This window comes from Gigantopelta aegis, chromosome 3 (assembly GCF_016097555.1).
Source record: "Gigantopelta aegis isolate Gae_Host chromosome 3, Gae_host_genome, whole genome shotgun sequence".
In the NCBI taxonomy this organism is placed as follows: Eukaryota; Metazoa; Mollusca; class Gastropoda; order Neomphalida; family Peltospiridae; genus Gigantopelta; species Gigantopelta aegis.
The window spans coordinates 3,280,256-3,299,813 of record NC_054701.1 but is presented as its reverse complement, the minus strand read 5'-3'; the positions used below and the strand labels follow the sequence as shown (position 1 = coordinate 3,299,813).

Here is a 19,558-nt window from a genome sequence, read left to right as displayed (position 1 = left end):
GCACTGGTTAAGGCAGGAAAAACCCAATCAGAGAATGGTTCCACTGAGGTGATTTGAACCTATAACCCAAGTGACGGAGCCAAGTTGCATGCCTGATGATCACAATAATGCACGAGGCCCTGGACTATCAAATGCCATGCTCGTTGGCGTAGTAGGAAAAACTTCTGCTAACAGTTTTTAAATTAGTTCTTCAAGTGCATCAGAGGTGAAAACATTAATTAATCCAACATAAATGTTGCATGCTCGAGACAAGTGTTCGAGATCACTCCTGAAAAGTCAAGTATATTGTGTGCAATATTAATCAAATTATTAATACTGTTCAGCAAACAAAAGGTTCTTGTAGAATAGACTAGCTGATGCAGTTCTGCAATCCATGCTTGAAATGTTTCAGCCACCCACCAGCAGTAATTACAAGTCGAACAATCATATTTTTCTTGAAATATTTAATTGTTATCATTTCTGCACAAACACGTGAAAACAGTTTTCAGCCATGTACCAGCAGGGTGCAGACAGCTGCTCGCCAGACTCGCTCACCAGGACAAGTGCTCATGTACATCCAGTTTTACCGAGACATCTATACCTTCTTTCAGAACAGTCATGACCAATTGTGTTTTAACATACATAGTTTTACAAACATGTCATAAATATTTAACAAAGAGAAGGAAATCACAAACCTAAAGAGATGATGTTAATGAGATAAATAGTCGAGTGGCAGCATTTCCCATTCTGCGTGGGACTACTCTACAGGGCCATGATCCACGCCATCAGTTGAGCGAACTCTGTATCACCTGAGCCTGAGAACATGGAACCCACCGTGCCTGCTGGGTAATAGTCTCCCATAATCAAAATGCACTCGGGCGAAACAACCACAATCATAACGTGAAGTGGGTGAAACCTGGTTCTTGGTTGGAACTCGCACTGGAATAAAACATTCCCCAATATCACCTAAAAATGTACAAGTGTTATGTCATTTGTTAATTCAATGACCTAAAGTTTGACAATTGCTGTAATCTGCAAGGACAAAACTTACCTGATATATCTTAACTGGTATAGAAGTATGTTGCTGATAATTGAAAGATACCAGTCTGGTAACAGTGATTTAAGCCATTGGCCTTGAACTGGAACGTGTTGGGTTGAAATCCCACAGCTGACTGCACCCCCGTTTCTGTGAGGAGAGATGAGGCTACTAGACCTCTCCCACTGACCATTAACCCACCCTGGACAGCACATGACTGATATATGGCCATGGTACTACCCGGTAGCATATGCTTTAGTGAATATAACCAAGAACCCTTCAACCCCCATCCCCCCAATAAAATAAACTGGAAGGGATAGCTTATTTTATGACAAGACATATTTTCTAACACTAGGCCAAGAATGACAAAAACCTTGTCGGACTAATAATTATAATTCTGTAACTTTCCACTCTTCATCACAGTATCACACGACTTCTTGTGGTACAAGATCTGCCATGATCTTGTTAATGACAAAATATATATATAAACAACTCATTGCACATATCTGCTTGGTCAGCCATTTATATGCCCTCCCTAAATAAAACCAAAAAATAGAGAGCTGTTTGTGTTTCCTTAATGAGCAAATGTCCATGTTTATGTTTCCTTGGTGAGCCAATGTGTAGTGAGCAGCTGTCCTACATCTGTTGGTTTGTCAATACAATACCCATGTACATGTGATGCCTGAAACAAAAGAGTTGACGATGAAAGCAGATGATGGCCATGTACACCTGAACTTCCATCTCAACTAGAACAAAGAGTTGATGATGAAAGCTGAGAATAACCATAAACTTCCATCTCAACTAGAACAAAGAGTTGACGATGAAAGCTGAGAATAACCATAAACTTCCATCTCAACTAGAACAAAAGAGTTGATGACGAAAGCAGATGATGGCCATATACACCTGAACTTCCATCTCAACTAGAACAAAGAGTTGATGATGAAAGCAGATGATGGCCATATACACCTGAACTTCCATCTCAACTAGAACAAAGAGTTGATGATGAAAGCAGATGATGGCCATATACACCTGAACTTCCATCTCAACAAGAACAAAGAGTTGATGATGAAAGCAGATGATGGCCATATACACCTGAACTTCCATCTCAATTAGAACAAAGAGTTGATGATGAAAGCAGATGATGGCCATATACACCTAACTTCCAGCTCAACTAGCACTAGACATCACCTACTAGTTCTACAGATGGCCACTGATGAGGCAACCACAACATTCATTTGTGAAAGTATCGTGGCCAACATCAAAAGGTGATGTCAAGTTAAAATTAAAATATTATGGTTCAACACATCTATTGTAAACCTTAGGACTCTCATACATTCCCACTAGTGATTCCCATAGAAAATCAGTTTTAAAATATCTTGGCCAAAATGGTTCAACAAATTGTTTCTTTTCAAGAATGTTGCTGTGATGACCAAGTCGTAAAAATAACCAGAATGTTTCACTAGTCCATCAGACAACCACATCTAGAAATTAACTGTCCACCAATATTTTCACTTGTCCAAATAAGTTGTTTATTTTATTCACATGTAAGGACAATGTTTTTGATTGTTCAAAATGAAACTGCATCATAAATTTTTACTAGCCTACTGGACAATCACCCAGGTACATTTTGCTTGTTTGAGCAGATTTTCACTTGTCAGGACAGACAAGTGCTTATTTCAAATGCTGGAAAGTCGTATGATCAAATTTGATGACTGATAAGATCATCTGTTTATAAAACATTAATAATTTTAAGGAAACAGACATAGTGGACACACAACCACCCATAGCAGGACTTGAACTTAAGAATTTGTCACCCGTGGCAACTATTTTTATAATTGCCGATGGTGAAGAGACTGAAAGATTATTTTGTTGCATGTAGACATATTTCAAATTTACAAATGTTAAATAATAGCTGTGTTTGAGGAATTTTACTGATGGCAGCTATTTCTATTTCAATGTCTGCAATTGCCATTGATGCAGTCGTTAAGTTCAAGCCCTGCATAGCATAATTTGGAGTTTAATATTTAACTTTTAGTTTCTTTAGTTGCCAGTCCTGTCACATTTATTTAAAGTTGAGTGCAAAACCTACGTTACAGGTGTTTTGTAATGTTAAGAAGCATTCATGTCCACCGAATGCAGATTTGGTATCAACAGCATCTTCAAGAAAGCCAAGTCTTATGGACGGATGACAAACAAACCGTAGAATACATTAGATGGGTTTAAAGTTATAATATTTTATCAAAGCCAATACAGGTCTATTTGAACCAATCATAACACTGGGAACTTATTTTTAACCTATAACCCATAATATTAATTTCAACTTTCAATTTATTATCATGCAGTAAACTGGGCCCACATTTTGGAAGCAATCTTAGCCTACCAAATTGTAAAACCATCATAAGGTAGGACATCACTATGGCGTCTGCTGTAGTGACGTCACAACCTATGATGGTTTTACGATTTCTCAGCAAAAGGATTGCTTCCAAAATCCCTAGCCAATATTTTAATGGGGAAGATGTTGAGTTGCAGGCGAGTACATCAGGGGAAAATTGACAGAGTAAACAACTACAGAAGGAAGCCAATATTTTCAGTTATCTACATGTATACACTATACAGATTGAAGGCTTGCATAAATACTAACGACATACAAAACTGGCGCTAGTGCCCATTGGGTCAAAACATCAACAAAGACAACATTTGAAATAAATTAAGGCAAAAAATTCACACACAGTGACCACCCCACCCCTAAGAAAACAATGTACACATCATTGTACAACAAGCAAATAAAAATGCTCCCCAGGTCCCACACACAGGTTCAGTCTTGTAAAAGCATTCAAAACACACATGTAGCAGTGATCACGGTCTCACTACCCAGTTCATTTCGCCCGGCCCCATTAAAAAAAAATTCATATATGTACAGAAGCTCAAAATATGTACAAAATTTACAATGATAAATAATTGGGTGAATAACTAAGCTTTGATCAGTTAGCTAGGCTAACACATCAAAGCGCCATAATACACAATGCACATCATGCCAGTCAATGAGTAAAACGTCAACTGGATTCAGTTAAAAATATTGGCATATTAAGTGGACCAAAAGCTAAGACTTAGAGAGTCACCGTTTGCCATTTTAGGATGTTGTAATCACCATAATGCCATTTATATGTTAAGAACTATAGAGTCTTCCTGCCCACTGTTGTTTTGTACCCTTTTATCTGTTTACTAAACCTACAAATTGTATATATACATTCAGCTGATGTGATCAACTGTGCCAATAAATAGTTAACACTTTGCATTGTGACAATACATAAAACTATTTTTTTAAAGTTGTGTTCTTTGCAAACTGCACGTTTGTTGAAAATGTTTCCGAGAGAAATGTGCACTACATATGCACCAACTGTGCCAGCATTTCTCTGTTTGTTTTTTACACCAACAAACTGTTGCTGCAGTTTTGCAATGTTTGTCAGGACCAAGTTTTTCAGGAACAAATAGTCAAAGTCAGTCAACAAACTATCCTTTTCCATATTTGAGAAATGACAAAAAAAAGGACAGAATTTTCTTGTGTGTCGCTCTCAGTGGCAAACTAATGTCATTAAGCTATACACTGTGATCACTTCTAAATGATCACTTCAGGATATGTTACAAGCAGTTTCATTGGTAGAGATCACTTCCATTGGTTTGCAGCAGCTTGAGCCACACATGCACAAAAGTCTAGTGTCTCTTAAGCAATTAAGTTCATCACAAACAGGACAGACAATGTTTAATGTTCGTCTGTTAACCACACTATTAAAAATAACAGTCTCTTGTAAAACTCTCTTCATAAACGTATCACTCAGTTTGCTTGTATCACGTGCAAGAAAGACCCAGGTCCTAACGTAAACGATCGGCCGATAACCAAGCACATCACGACTTGTTCTCAGTCGCCGGTTCACTTTAATCACAAACTGTACAGTTGTACGTAAACGATCGGCCGATAACCAAGCACATCACGACTTGTTCTCAGTCGCCGGTTCACTTTAATCACAAACTGTACAGTTGTACGTAAACGATCGGCCGATAACCAAGCACATCACGACTTGTTCTCAGTCGCCGGTTCACTTTAATCACAAACTGTACAGTTGTACGTAAACGATCGGCCGATAACCAAGCACATCACGACTTGTTCTCAGTCGCCGGTTCACTTTAATCACAAACTGTACAGTGGTAACGTAAACGATCGGCCGATAACCAAGCACATCACGACTTGTTCTCAGTCGCCGGTTCACTTTAATCACAAACTGTACAGTTGTACGTAAACGATCGGCCGATAACCAAGCACATCACGACTTGTTCTCAGTCGCCGGTTCACTTTAATCACCAACTGTCCAGTTGTATGTAAACGATTGGCCGATAACCAAGCACATGGACTTGTTCTCAGTTGCTGGTTCACTTTAATCACAAACTGTACAGTGGTACGTAAACGATCGGCCGATAACCAAGCACATCATGACTTGTTCTCAGTCGCTGGTTCACTTTAATCATAAACTGTACAGTGGTACGTAAACAATCGGCCGATAACCAAGCACATGAGGACTTGTTCTCAGTCGCTGGTTCACTTTAATCACAAACTGTACACATCTGTAGCAGTTGTTCATAAACCCTCGATATCTCCAAAGTAACATTTGCATCCATCTATCAGTCTAAGATTTACCATATTTATAAAACCCTGAAAAAAACCCCCGAATACTACCATCATACTTAACTTCTGCAATACATTGTTGCACTATGACAAATACCATACCCTATGCTTTTGCCCGATTTTATTAGCTATACCTGAAGAAACCATTTGAATTTTATCTGTATATGTGAATCCCTGTGTCTGTGTATGTTGGTGTTTGAATACACATGCATGTAATTATCAAGATCCAGTGGCACTTGTCTGATTCTGGATGTAGATAGTAAATGGTAGCTGCATACAGTGACCTGTCAGAAGCTGAAACCTACTCCTCAAACCTGGATACCTTTGTCTACCAGCAGCACACACACCACACTTGCACTGTAGCTCATCAGAAGCTGCATTCAGAACATGAGCCAAACCTGTAGACAATAGTTTATCAAAAGCTGCTAACAGATCATTAGCCAAACATACAGATATTGGTCTTCCAAAGGTTGCTCAAGGACCATCAGCCAAATCTACAAATGAAATATAAAAACTAGAAGTCCAATATATAGACAGACCATAATCTTCCAGCAACTGAATCCAGATATTTTAAAAATTTGTCTGTAGCCATTTGCTAAACCATTTTCAATCTGGAAGACAAATGTCTACCAAACACTACTTTCAAATATTTTTCCAAACTTTATTCAATGACATCCCAAAATCTTCACTTAACTATTTTCACTAATGCTAACCTGAACATATTCCCCAAACCTGAATGAAGAAATTGCATACAGACTATTTTACATATTATGCTTACAGACCAATACCAATCCCAAATGTTTATTCAATGGCCTACTTAAATCTGCATTAGACCAATTCACAATTTAATGGTATAATAATTATACTGCAGCCTACTAGCAGCAGCATACAAACCAAATCTGTAGAAAACAGACCCTTCCCCAAACCTCTAATCAATGACCTACCAAACTCTGCAGACTATTCCATAAAGTGGAATACAGTTGCTTACCACAATCTACAAATCATTCCCCAAAACCCAAAATAGTTATTTGCCTTAAAAAATATTGAAACCTCCATTTCATAAAGTGGCCTACCAGAAGCACTGAACAGACAAACCTGTATCCAGCCTATTTAAACACACTTGTATACTGTAGCCTACCAGAAGCATTGAACAGACAAACCTGTATCCAGCCTATTTAAACGCACTTGTATACTGTAGCCTACCAGAAGCATTGAACAGACAAACCTGTGTCCAGCATATTTAAACACACTTGTATACTGTAGCCTACCAGAAGCTGAATAAAACTCTTTTTTTTTAAAAACCTCCAGGTCTACCTGCAATTAACAATATGTCCAGATTCTGTCACAATAGCTTGCCTGATCCTACACACAGAATCGTTTGTCTGCAAACTGTCAGTTTACTGACATTTAGTTTGTTTGTCTGAACCTACACAGAACATTTTTGAAGTCTGTAGTCTGTCAGTATAGAAACACTAGTTTGTCTGAACCTATGATGAAATCTTTCCAGTATGCAGACTGTCTCAACATCCTGACATTAGTTTGTGTCACTGTCAACCCACACTCACAAACCATGTTTCCAGTATGCAGACTGTCTCAACATCCTGACATTAGTTTGTGTCACTGTCAACCCACACACACAAACCATGTTTCCAGTATGCAGACTGTCTCAACATCCTGACATTAGTTTGTGTCACTGTCAACCCACACACACAAACCATGTTTCCAGTATGCAGACGGTCTCAACATCCTGACATTAGTTTGTGTCACTGTCAACCCACACACACAAACCATGTTTCCAGTATGCAGACTGTCTCAACATCCTGACATTAGTTTGTGTCACTGTCAACCCACACTCACAAACCATGTTTCCAGTATGCAGACTGTCTCAACATCCTGACATTAGTTTGTGTCACTGTCAACCCACACACACAAACAGTGTTTCCAGTATGCAGACTGTCTCAACATCCTGACATTAGTTTGTGTCACTGTCAACCCACACTCACAAACCGTGTTTCCGGTATGCAGACTGTCTCAACATCCTGACATTAGTTTGTGTCACTGTTAACCCACACTCACAAACAGTGTTTGAAGTGTGCAGACCTAGTGGTCTGTCTAGTCCTGTACCAACTCCCTATCCCCGAGTCTGTAGAGACGAGAAGACAGCAGTCCGTGTGAAGCCGCTGACATGGATCCTCCTAGCACACGACGACAAGCACCTGGAACGAGGCTACTGCAGCAATGAGGAAAGACTTGGTAAATGAGAGACCGGCGTAGACGAATTCCCAGCAGCATCAGTGTCATCAATAAATGCCGCCCGTTAGAAACGAGAAGTATGCGAACTGACTGTTGATAGGCGTCTTCGGGGACGCACACATGTACTTGAAGTCTAAATCAAACGAGTCAGTCCGGTGAATTGCTGGTTCAGACTTGCTCCTTTTTATTTTCGGTATCGACACATATAAATTCTCCAAGATGGCTAGAATCTGAAATAAAATACAATGCATTATGTTTACCATAATGACTCTTGGTGTAGAAGTAAACAAGTTATGTTATGTAGGCACTGAAATAAGCATAGTATTTGGTAACCTATAGGCAGCTTACCACAAAATATGTGTAAAAAATTAAAACTAATTGATCACAGTTACAATACCCTTTACATCTATTACTATTATAGATATATGTCGAGTATAAACGTCCATTAAAAAAAGAAAAAACAAAGAAAGTCTCCATAGAAAAAACAAAGAAAGTCTCCATAGATATGTATCAGGAGACCAAGACATTTTTGTTAAGGACGTCACAAACATATATAGATGAAGATGATGAAATAAAAGGGGAAGCTGTTTTTCTGTTCATCAACATTCAATGTGTTCGCTTTCAAATAGGGGCGGGACGTAGCCCAGTGGTAAAGTGCTTACTCGATGCACGGTCAGTCTGGGATCGATCCCCGTTGGTGGGCCCATCAGGCCATTTCTTGTTCCAGCCAGTGCACCATGACTGGCATATCAAAGGCTGTGGTATGTACTAGCCTGTCTGTGTGATGGTGCATATAAAAGATCCCTTGCTGCTAATCGAAAAGAGTATCCCATGAAGTGGCAACAGTGGGTGTGGTCCTTAACCATATGTCTGACGCCATATAACCGTAAATGAAATGTGTTGAGTGCCTCATTAAATAAAACATTTCCTGTCCTGTCCTTTCAAATAAGGCTTAACAGATCAGTTCTGCACATTAGTAATAACATCACAAGAAATCTGAGTCAACGTAAGAAAAGTTTGGGGTTTCTTGGGGGTTTTAAGTAAAGAATGATTACTTCAAGATGGCGGGGTAATTTATACCAAATATTAAGTATATGCCATGCACAGACAAGTGGTCCAAGTACTCTGGTCTTCTATCACAATAGATTCTTCAGATGTTAGGTACAAAAACCAGTCAAGCGAGCAACCCGATTGCTTGCCTACCTTAACGTACCTCTAGTAGTCAAGGTATTAACTGTTAATGTGTTAGATTTCTCACCTGTGGGAACAGTGGCCTGTTGTTCCAGTCGTATTGGACACAATCCTGCATCAGTCGTTTGTAGATCTTGGGTGTGTCGTTCCTCGACTTGGCGATATCAATCCTCAAGTAGCCTTTCCCAACCATAAACAGGATCTGCAAACATTAAACACAACTTACAATATTACTGGTCCACAAGCCGGTCAATAGTGATGTACAATGTGATCTGCAAACATTAAACACAACTTATCATATTACTGGTCCAAATGAAGTATTTCAAAAGTGATGTACAATTTGATGACATCTTACTTCTATGCTTATATCCAATTATAGTTCAAGTTTCGCTGCCCTGTGATTGCAGCTCATTGTACTATTAATGAGTTAGTTCTTTACCTGATCTTTGTTGTTGATGTGTTTGTAAGGCAACTCCTGGGTCACTAGCTCGTACAACACAATACCAAATGCATACACATCCGATTGGAAGGTGTACGGATTTGGGTCTTTCATCTGGATAACTTCCGGAGCCTGGAGGGAATAACATAGAAAGATATCTTATTATTAATACAAAGTTTAGGCTCTCTTAAGCAAAATCGCATTGTCTTTGCAAGTCTTTTAGCATTGCATTGAGAATGCAATGTTACGCAAGTATAGTGAAATAGGATTATAACAAGCCCTTATTGATGCCACCCACTTGTTATTGCAGGTTCAAGTATTCCAGAAAAGAATTGTCAACAATCATACGTTAAGTAACCATTGAGAAGTACAACATACTTATTCAGAAAGAAACAAGAAAGAAAGGAATATTTATTTAAAGGCACCTCAGTACATTTTAAAATACAGGGCCCATTTTTCCGAAGCTCTTGTAACACCATCGTTGGCTATGACGTCACCACAGCATACACCAAGTGATGTCCTAGCTTACAATGGTGTTACAATTTTGTAGCACTAAGATCATTTCCCAAATAGGGGCCCAGCTCTTTATCTTCAGTTTACATGGTTATAAAGCAAACTTGCTGCCAGTGTTAGAAAACAACATGAATGTGCATGTAACCATTTAAATGTGGCAGTGACAATTACAAATCATTCCTAAAGCAGTAGAAACCCTACCATCCACAATATGGACCCCGAAGGCTGCTGAAACTGGTGGGATCCACTCCATCGTGTTTTCACGGTCGCCAATCCAAAATCTCCGATCTTAACCATCATGTTCTCCGTCATCACTTCCGTCAAAAATATGTCTTGTCAGAGTGAAGGCAATAACACGCCTCAGACACACATGTCAACAATCAGGGCTTTAGATTGCACTAATTTGGGCACAATATTTATTGTTCCGAGTATAGCGAGATCTTTATGGAGCACATCAATCTAATTAAATGAGGATATCAAAAGGAAGTGATTTGAAGGGTTTTAGATATTCCGAAATTCAGTTTGAGTTATTTCAAGCTAATTTAGGAGTAATATTTCCGTAGTTTTTGACTTGAAATTGTTTAGTAGTCGATATAGTTATTGTTATTTCAAGCTAGTTTAGGAGTAAAATTTCCGTAGTTTTTGACTTGAAATTGTTCAGTAGTCGATATAGTTATTGTTATTTCAAGCTAATTTAGGAGTAAGATTTCCGGTTTTTGACTTGAAATTGTTCAGTAGTCGATATAGTTATTGTTATTTCAAGCTAATTTAGGAGTAAGATTTCCGGTTTTTGACTTGAAATTGTTCAGTAGTCGATATAGTTATTGTTATTTCAAGCTAATTTAGGAGTAAGATTTCCGGTTTTTGACTTGAAATTGTTCAGTAGTCGATATAGTTGTTGTTATTTCAAGCTAATTTAGGAGTAAGATTTCCGTAGTTTTTGACTTGAAATTGTTCAGTAGTCGATATAGTTATTGTTATTTCAAGCTAATTTAGGAGTAAGATTTCCGTAGTTTTTGACTTGAAATTGTTTAGTAGTCGATATAGTTGTTATTTCAAGCTAATTTAGGAGTAAGATTTCCGTAGTTTTTGACTTGAAATTGTTCAGTAGTCGATATAGTTGTTATTTCAAGCTAATTTAGGAGTAAGATTTCCGTAGTTTTTGACTTGAAATTGTTCAGTAGTCGATATAGTTGTTGTTATTTCAAGCTAATTTAGGAGTAAGATTTCCGTAGTTTTTGACTTGAAATTGTTCAGTAGTCGATATAGTTGTTGTTATTTCAAGCTAATTTAGGAGTAAGATTTCCGTAGTTTTTGACTTGAAATTGTTTAGTAGTCGATATAGTTGTTATTTCAAGCTAATTTAGGAGTAAGATTTCCGTAGTTTTTGACTTGAAATTGTTCAGTAGTCGATATAGTTATTGTTATTTCAAGCTAATTTAGGAGTAAGATTTCCGTAGTTTTTGACTTGAAATTGTTTAGTAGTCGATATAGTTGTTATTATTTTGGACACCTTTTTTGGGGCATATTTATTTTGGGCCCACCCTTTACCCATGTGACTTTGATGCAATCTAAAGCCGTGACAATATCTGTACATTTTAAACTATGACTATTTGGTGTCTAACATATGGTTTAATCGAGAGGAAAAAACCCTGCTGACAACACACAGCCTACTTATTGTGAGAAGCAGCCAGGCATCTTTTATCTGTAGGGTTCAGATATTCCAGAAGAAAACATCAACAATCGGAAGCATAAATAACACTTTACAATTATAGTATTCAGAATGAAAGACAGTAAGGAAGGAAAGACAGAAAGAAAAAGAAAGGAATATTTAATTAGCGACACCTCGGTATATAAACAAGGGGGTAGTTGCACCTATATATATATATATAAATACAAGTGCTTGTAGTTTAAAAGTAGCCGCTTTGTCCAGTTGGTGTACCCCAATTCTTTATTTTGTTGACTGCTACCCTAGCTTTTTCAACACGGTCCCTCCACTAAATCTCACAGTGAAGGCCCTGGGTGAGCTGGAAGGGCCAGGGAAAGGATACTGTTTGACTTGAGATCTCTGTGGATGATGTTCTTTGCATGAAGGTAGCTGAAACAAAGAAATATAATCGTTAGACTCACCAAAGCAAAAACAATGAAAGTTTAACAAACACCATAATCTACAAAAGATACTTTATTGGCACAGTAATCATAACTCTGGGATAAATTGTATTCGCTTTCATATTTACTTGGATCCCTTTTTCTGATTTCTGATTTGTTGTAATAAAACTATTTTCTTGGGGGGGGGGGGGGGGGGGGGGGGGGGAGGGGGTTGTACAATTTAAGAGAGGATAAGCTCTTTAAACTATTAAACATCATTTTGTATGTTCGTCAAATCTTGATGACATATTTAGTACCGACATGGTCATCAGTTTGTAAGCATCAAATCATCCAATAATATTTAACGTCACACCAATGTATAGTGATGTTTCTCCATGAGAAATCATAACCAATATTTTCCCTGTTGTGAGTGACCAGTGGAGTAATGTTTTTAATACACACACAATTTTTTTATAGATGAAATTTAGTTTGATCTACCTTACCATTATGACAACCGGAATCATATTAGATATATACTTTATTTTAAGCGAGAAAATGTAATGACTAATGTAACGAATATGTCATTTCAATTGTCAAAAAGGCTCTATTTGTTTGAAAAGTATTACTCTCTACTTGTTACTGGTCAGAGATACTATCCTTAGTCGATGGAAGAATTATTTTAAATATTTTGTGTGAGTTTCAATGTTTATAATTATTAGGTATTGAGACACTGATTTAACTGTGGATTGAAGTCAGGGTGTTCCACTGGGCAGCAAATCTTGTTGACAGTGGGCCAGGAAGATGCAACATAGGGCAGGATTCCCTGCTGGCAGCACAAATAAAATTACTATGAGTGAGGTGAAGAATTTACACACACCCCCAGCCCATCCCTGGGTACTTACTCCATGCCTTGAGCGGTCTGCTTGGCGATGAGAATCAGCTGATCCATGCGGAACTTCGTCTCCTTCACGTGCAGATGTTTGTAGAGGCTGTGACCGTCGCACCACTGGGTGACAATTTCGAGGTGCGGCTTCGACAAACAGCCCATGAACAGCAATATATTACAGTGTCTTGTCTTCCTGTAACAAACAGCATTCAGACAGTGAGAGGAAAGGAGAATGAAGTAAGAGGCAGTCATGTGACCGTATGTAAGACACCTAGATAGAAGATTGAAGCCAATGATTGGTATGTTCACTGGACATGAAATAAGGTTGAGGTGTAAAGTCTGCGAGTTGTCAGTTTATTTTTACAAGCATTTCTGTCAGTGACAGTAAAAGACAAAAGACAAAGAGAGAGAGGAAGCTGGAAGCAGAAAGGGAGATAGAGTGAGAAAGTAATGGAGAAGGAAAGACAGAAAGGGAGAGAGAGTGAGAAAGTAATGGAGAAGGAAAGACAGAAAGGGAGACAGAGTGAGAAAGTAATGGAGAAGGAAAGACAGAAAGGGTGAGAGTGAGAAAGTAATGGAGAAGGAAAGACAGAAAGGGAGTGAGAGTGAGAAAGTAATGGAGAAGGAAAGACAGAAAGGGAGATAGAGTGAGAAAGTAAAGGAGAAGGAGACAGAAAGGGAGAGAGAGAGAGAAAGTAAAGGAGAAGGAAAGACAGAAAGGGAGATAGAGTGAGAAAGTAATGGAGAAGGAAAGACAGAAAGGGAGATAGAGTGAGAAAGTAATGGAGAAGGAAAGACAGAAAGGGAGATAGAGTGAGAAAGTGAGGGAGTGGGAAAGACAGAAAGGGAGAGAGAGTGAGAAAGTAAGGGAAAAGGAAAAACAGAAAGGGAGGAAATAGACAGTGAGAAAGTGAGGGAGCAGGAAAGACCAAAAGGGAGAAAGACAGAGTAAGAATGTAAGGGAGCGGGAAAGACACAAAGGGAAATAGAGTGAGAATGTAAGGGAGCGGGAAAGTCAGAAAGGGAAATAGAGTGAGAAAGTAAAGGAGTAGGAAAGACAGAAAGGGAGATAGAGTGAGAAAGTAATGGAGAAGGAAAGACAGAAAGGGAGATAGAGTGAGAAAGTAATGGAGAAGGAAAGACAGAAAGGGAGATATAGTGAGAAAGTAATGGAGAAGGAAAGACAGAAAGGGAGATAGTGAGAAAGTAATGGAGAAGGAAAGACAGAAAGGGAGATAGAGTGAGAAAGTAATGGAGAAGGAAAGACAGAAAGGGAGATAGAGTGAGAAAGTAATGGAGAAGGAAAGACAGAAAGGGAGATAGAGTGAGAAAGTAATGGAGAAGGAAAGACAGAAAGGGAGATAGAGTGAGAAAGTAAAGGAGCAGGAAAGACAGAAAGGGAGATAGAGTGAGAAAGTAATGGAGAAGGAAAGACAGAAAGGGAAATAGAGTGAGAAAGTGAGGGAGTGGGAAAGACAGAAAGAGAGATAGACAGAGTGAGAATGTGAGGGAGCGGGAAAGACAGAAAGGGAGATAGAGTGAAAAAATAAGGCAGTAGGAAAAACAGAAAGTGAGATAGAGTGAAAAAGTGAGGGAGTGGGAAAGACAGAAAGGGAGATAGAGTGAGAAAGTGAGGGAGTGGGAAAGACAGAAAGAGAGATAGACAGAGTGAGAAAGTGAGGGAGAGGGAAAGACAGAAAGGGAGACAGAGTGAAAAAATAAGGGAGTAGGAAAAACAGAAAGGGAGATAGAGTGAAAAAGTGAGGGAGTGGGAAAGACAGAAAGGGAGATAGAGTGAGAAAGTGAGGGAGTAGGAAAAACAGAAAGGGAGATAGAGTGAAAAAATAAGGGAGTAGGAAAAACAGAAAGGGAGATAGAGTGAAAAAGTGAGGGAGTGGGAAAGACAGAAGGAAAGACAGAAAGGGAGATAGACAGAGTGAGAAAGTGAGGGAGTAGGAAAGACAGAAAGGGAAATAGTGAGAAAGACAGAAAAGGAAATAGAGTGAGAAAGTAAGGGAGCAGGAGAAACAGAATGTGAGAAAGTAAGGGAGCAAGAAAAACAGAATGTGAGAAAGTGAGGGAAAAGGAAAAACAGAATGTGAGAAAGTGAGGGAAGAGGAAAAACAGAATGTGAGAAAGTAAGGGAGCAGGAAAAACAGAATGTGAGAAAGTGAGGGAACAGGAAAAACAGAGACAAAGAGTGAGATAGAGTATGAGAAGGAGAGAGAGCAAGAGAGTCTGAAAGACAAGAGTCTGCGACAAAGAAATACACAAATCATAAATTACAATTTTAACTGAGAACTGAAAGATGCAAGAATTTTACATACAAATTAAACTGAAGTTTACATTCACTGAAAGTTCTATATTTCTCAAATTATATTCAAATCAAGTCAAGAATGTATTACCTCAAGACTGCCACCTCATTTTTAAAGGCGTGCATTTGAGCTGGAGTTGGATCGGTAACGTTCAGCTTCTTGACGGCCACGGGTCCGTGCCAGTGAGCCTTGTAGACGGTCCCGAATGAACCGGAGCCAATTCGCTGGTCATACACAATCTCTGAGCTCTGAATCTCCCAGTCCTCGTTGGAATCACGGCGCGCGCGCTGAAACACAAACAACATCTTATTAGGTTTACGACATCTTTAAGGTGCTTGTAAAGGTTATGCAAAATGTTTTTGGCATAAACCCATAAATAGCTTATAAATAGCTTCGAGACCTCCAGTTTTATGTCACTCAGAGATTCATAGGTTGTGCATAATTAATGGACAAGTATGGGAAGACAATAAAAACAAAATGCTGAAATTAATTAATTTAGTGAGTATTATCAGTGTGAGGACAAAATTGACCACTGGGCTACCTCCAGCCCCTATTAAGAATAAATAACATTTATTATCTGCCAAACTAATTATGATGGTCGGTCTGTCATACCCGTTTGCCTGGTTCAGTTTCCACTGATTTTGCTCGTGGTCGAACATATTTGGCTTGACTCGTGGGTGAGGATTGGGCACTCTTCGTAGGACTGCCACTGGCACCAGCCAAACTGCCCGGCAGGGTCAGGGTGTTCGAGACATTGCCTTCAAATACACAACAATAGAAATGTTACAATCATAAATCAACTACACTCTAGTATCTGTGGTAAAGGAACAACAAGAGTCATAAGACTTCTCTAAAGATTTGTTTCCACCCTGTGTAAATAAGAGAGACGAATGTATACTGATGTGTCAGCGAAACATTAACAAAATGAAACACCATTTTCAGGAAAACTCTTTACTCATTAGTCATTTCTTTCAAAACTTTGAATATGAAGCCATTTAAATAAATCAAGAAAATGTTATTTTACTGCCAACTGTCAATGGTGATTTTATAGGAATTTAAATAACAAAAATGCTATAATACTGATGGAAGTTATTAATAAAAAAAATATTGTCTGAAAATGGTGTTAAATTTATTTAGCATGTTAGTATATTTACATGTATACATGTCCTGTATATAGCAAATTACACTTTTACCTTTTATACAAAGGATAAATCATTCATCATTGAATTTCCATTGCAAAAAAATATGTTAATCATGCTTATAAAAATATGCTAATAGTTTATCATGTTTGGTGCATAAATAATAATAATAATTTTTAAATATATATCGTCATGCTCATTAAACTTGAATGTTGTTATTATTGTTGTTGGTTTTAAAATACATTACCGGTAATATTTATTGCAGGTTTATTTGGTTCATTAAAAAAACCAAAAAAAAACCTATACCTTTAAAAATAATAATAAAAGATTAAAACCTATACCTTGATAATTATAACTATAAACAATGACTAAAATAAAATAAATAAAATCCCAAAATCTCAAACACGACTAAGCAACAAAGCAAACAGTAAGTATAGTATTTAGAAAAAAACACATCATGCATTAAAGAACAAGGAACAGGCAAATTAACAAAATTATTATTATTAACTCATTGCTGAACACACACACACACACACACACACACACACACACACACACACACACACACACACACACACACACACACACACACACACACACACACACACACACACACACACTAACACACTAAAAACATCTTCCACATATTAATACAGCATAAAACCCCCAAAACTTTAACATTCAGTTCACGTAAAACATTAAATCTGCAAAAAGGAATCAAAGAAGCAAATACAATTATTACAAAATAAAAATAAATCCAAACAATAGAATGAAAATATATTCCAAACCATTCAAATGTCCAATTACTGTAATAGTGAAAATATTCAAGCAAATTATGTCAGGACAACTAAGATAACTTCATTTTATTTTGTTAAAGTTTAAAATACCATATACATGTATGTTTTATTTTTTAAATATATTTTAAGCCAATGAAACTTTTTTTAAATTTCATTAGGATATTCTTACACCCACTTGCATAAATGTAGCATTAAGAAATGCTTATATATATATATATAATCACATATATGTGCTTGGCATCAGGGCATTCTAAATATATACAAAAACATTTAATGAAATATTCACAAGCACAAAATTAATCAAAATGCTTAAACTGTTAAAATATATGATATCTTGATTTATCCTACACTTACAATTATTATCCATGCCATAAACCCATCTGATATTTTGGGATCAATAAGTCATTTGTTTACAAGCCAACAAGACCCCTACACCTGAACATAACGTTTTCATGAGATTTATTTAAATTGCGTGACGTCAAACTACCGGTACATTAATATCAGTAATTGTGATGACATACTTTAGAACCAACCCACCAAAATCAGCAGCATCGTAAAATCCATGTGTAATGTTTATATTATTTTTAATAATCACAATTTTATTCTAATACGTTCTGGAATGCATTACAAATAGTATAAAAAATTAGATGACAAAAACAACTGTTTCGACAAAGTTAATGGTTTTTTGTTTTGTTTTTTAAACCAACATAAGCATATAAATTATTTCTCAGTAACGTTTTGGAAATAGTACAACATACAAATGATACATTTTTATGGTCATAATGTAATACAGCAATGATTAACCAAAGTAAAAAAGGATTTCTCAATGAATATTTTCACTATGACAGTAGAAAACTGGGGAAAACGTCTCAATGATGGGTGTTATGTTGTTAGACTGGATACAACTCCATGCGGGCTGCCACTCCAGGGGTGTAATGAACAAAGGGACTTAGACAACTTACGGTGGATTCATTTCGTTACAACCAAAAAACGTTATTCAGTAAATAAAGATTAATTAAATAAAACTAATCTGGATTTTGAGAGAATTACAATAACACTTTGTCCTAAGATGAAATTATTAAAAAAATTTGAGTGTTATGGAAAATAAATTCAGTCTGATCAATGTTGGAAAGATATGTTTATTATGATAAACATGTAGTAAATAATCATTATATATTGTAACTATTGTTCACAGTAAAATTAATATATCAATATAAAATTAAATTAAAGATGGATCAAACAAGCCAACTAAAACTTTTCAAGATTGAACAAATTATGTAATAATACACTAATTGCAATAATCTTTTCTCTTATCAGTTATTTCCCTTTTGCAAAAAATTTGACAAAAATGCTGATATCTTGAGTAACAAAATAGCAATTTGTGGGGATAATAAATTAAAATTTAAAAAAAATGTTCAGGCATATAATTTTACAGGTCTTGAAATATATATTTTATAAGTAAAGTTCCCCCCCCCCCCCCCAAATTTCATCTAATTCATAATAAATTATGTTATTTAAATTTCAACAAATAATATTTATCTTTCTATATTCAATTTATTATTGGCAAGGTATAAGTAAATATAGGACCCATTTAATATTTTAAAATATATTTTAAGCCAATTAAACTTTGTATTTTACAAGTCACAATTCCCAACATAAAAATAAAAATAACAAAGCAGCATAAAATGTATTTATTAACTTAGCAATAAATATATATATACACTTCTTTCAAGCATTAGAAAGAGAAAAGCCAAAATCTCCACCATAAGAATGTCAAGTCTTAATACCACTTTGTTAGACTGATTAGCTAAAGTTTTAAATCTCCCACCAAGGGGAGATAACTCATGCCTGTCTCACCCAACGGTCCCCTTTGACTGGGCCCAAAGAAGGGCTTAGAGGGAGACGGAGCACTACTATCGCTAGCATGTCTCTTATCTTTGTACATGCTATAGCGATTACTCGAGGCCACCGGAACTCCTGGAAGTGAGGCAAATATAACATAAAAAGGCTAAACCAAAATACACAGGCCTCCACAAGTTCAAAATTTGTAAAACATTTTTTTATTATTGAAAAAAGAAGAAGATATATTTTTAGGAATACTTTTTATACAGACATTAAATTGGTTCTGCCAAATGAAATTGCCTGACTGATCATGCATGAAGGGCTCGATCATTCCTGCAATTTGTGGAGGCCTGAATAGACAACTCAAACTGTATACCCTGTTTCTGTTCTCCATGTCGAAAA

At 37.0% G+C, this 19,558-nt stretch overlaps 1 protein-coding gene across 2 annotated transcripts in view; it reads right to left on the bottom strand.

Moving 5' to 3' along the window:
• Positions 1-428: 428 nt before the first annotated feature.
• LOC121367399 (serine/threonine-protein kinase A-Raf-like) overlaps positions 429-19,558 on the bottom strand; it is a 41,530-nt gene continuing 22,400 nt past the window's right edge. Inside the window, exons 9-17 of one of the 2 annotated variants that reach the window (XM_041491552.1) lie at positions 19,172-19,291; positions 15,991-16,136; positions 15,469-15,665; positions 13,080-13,256; positions 12,141-12,187; positions 10,291-10,421; positions 9,577-9,708; positions 9,205-9,339; positions 429-8,176 (exon numbers count right to left, since the gene is read on the bottom strand). In XM_041491552.1, the coding sequence (XP_041347486.1) occupies positions 7,994-8,176; positions 9,205-9,339; positions 9,577-9,708; positions 10,291-10,421; positions 12,141-12,187; positions 13,080-13,256; positions 15,469-15,665; positions 15,991-16,136; positions 19,172-19,291 (1,268 nt within the window). In that variant the 3' untranslated portion in view covers positions 429-7,993. The remainder of the gene's footprint in view (positions 8,177-9,204; positions 9,340-9,576; positions 9,709-10,290; positions 10,422-12,140; positions 12,188-13,079; positions 13,257-15,468; positions 15,666-15,990; positions 16,137-19,171; positions 19,292-19,558) is intronic. The other variant, XM_041491553.1, reaches the window with a different exon arrangement.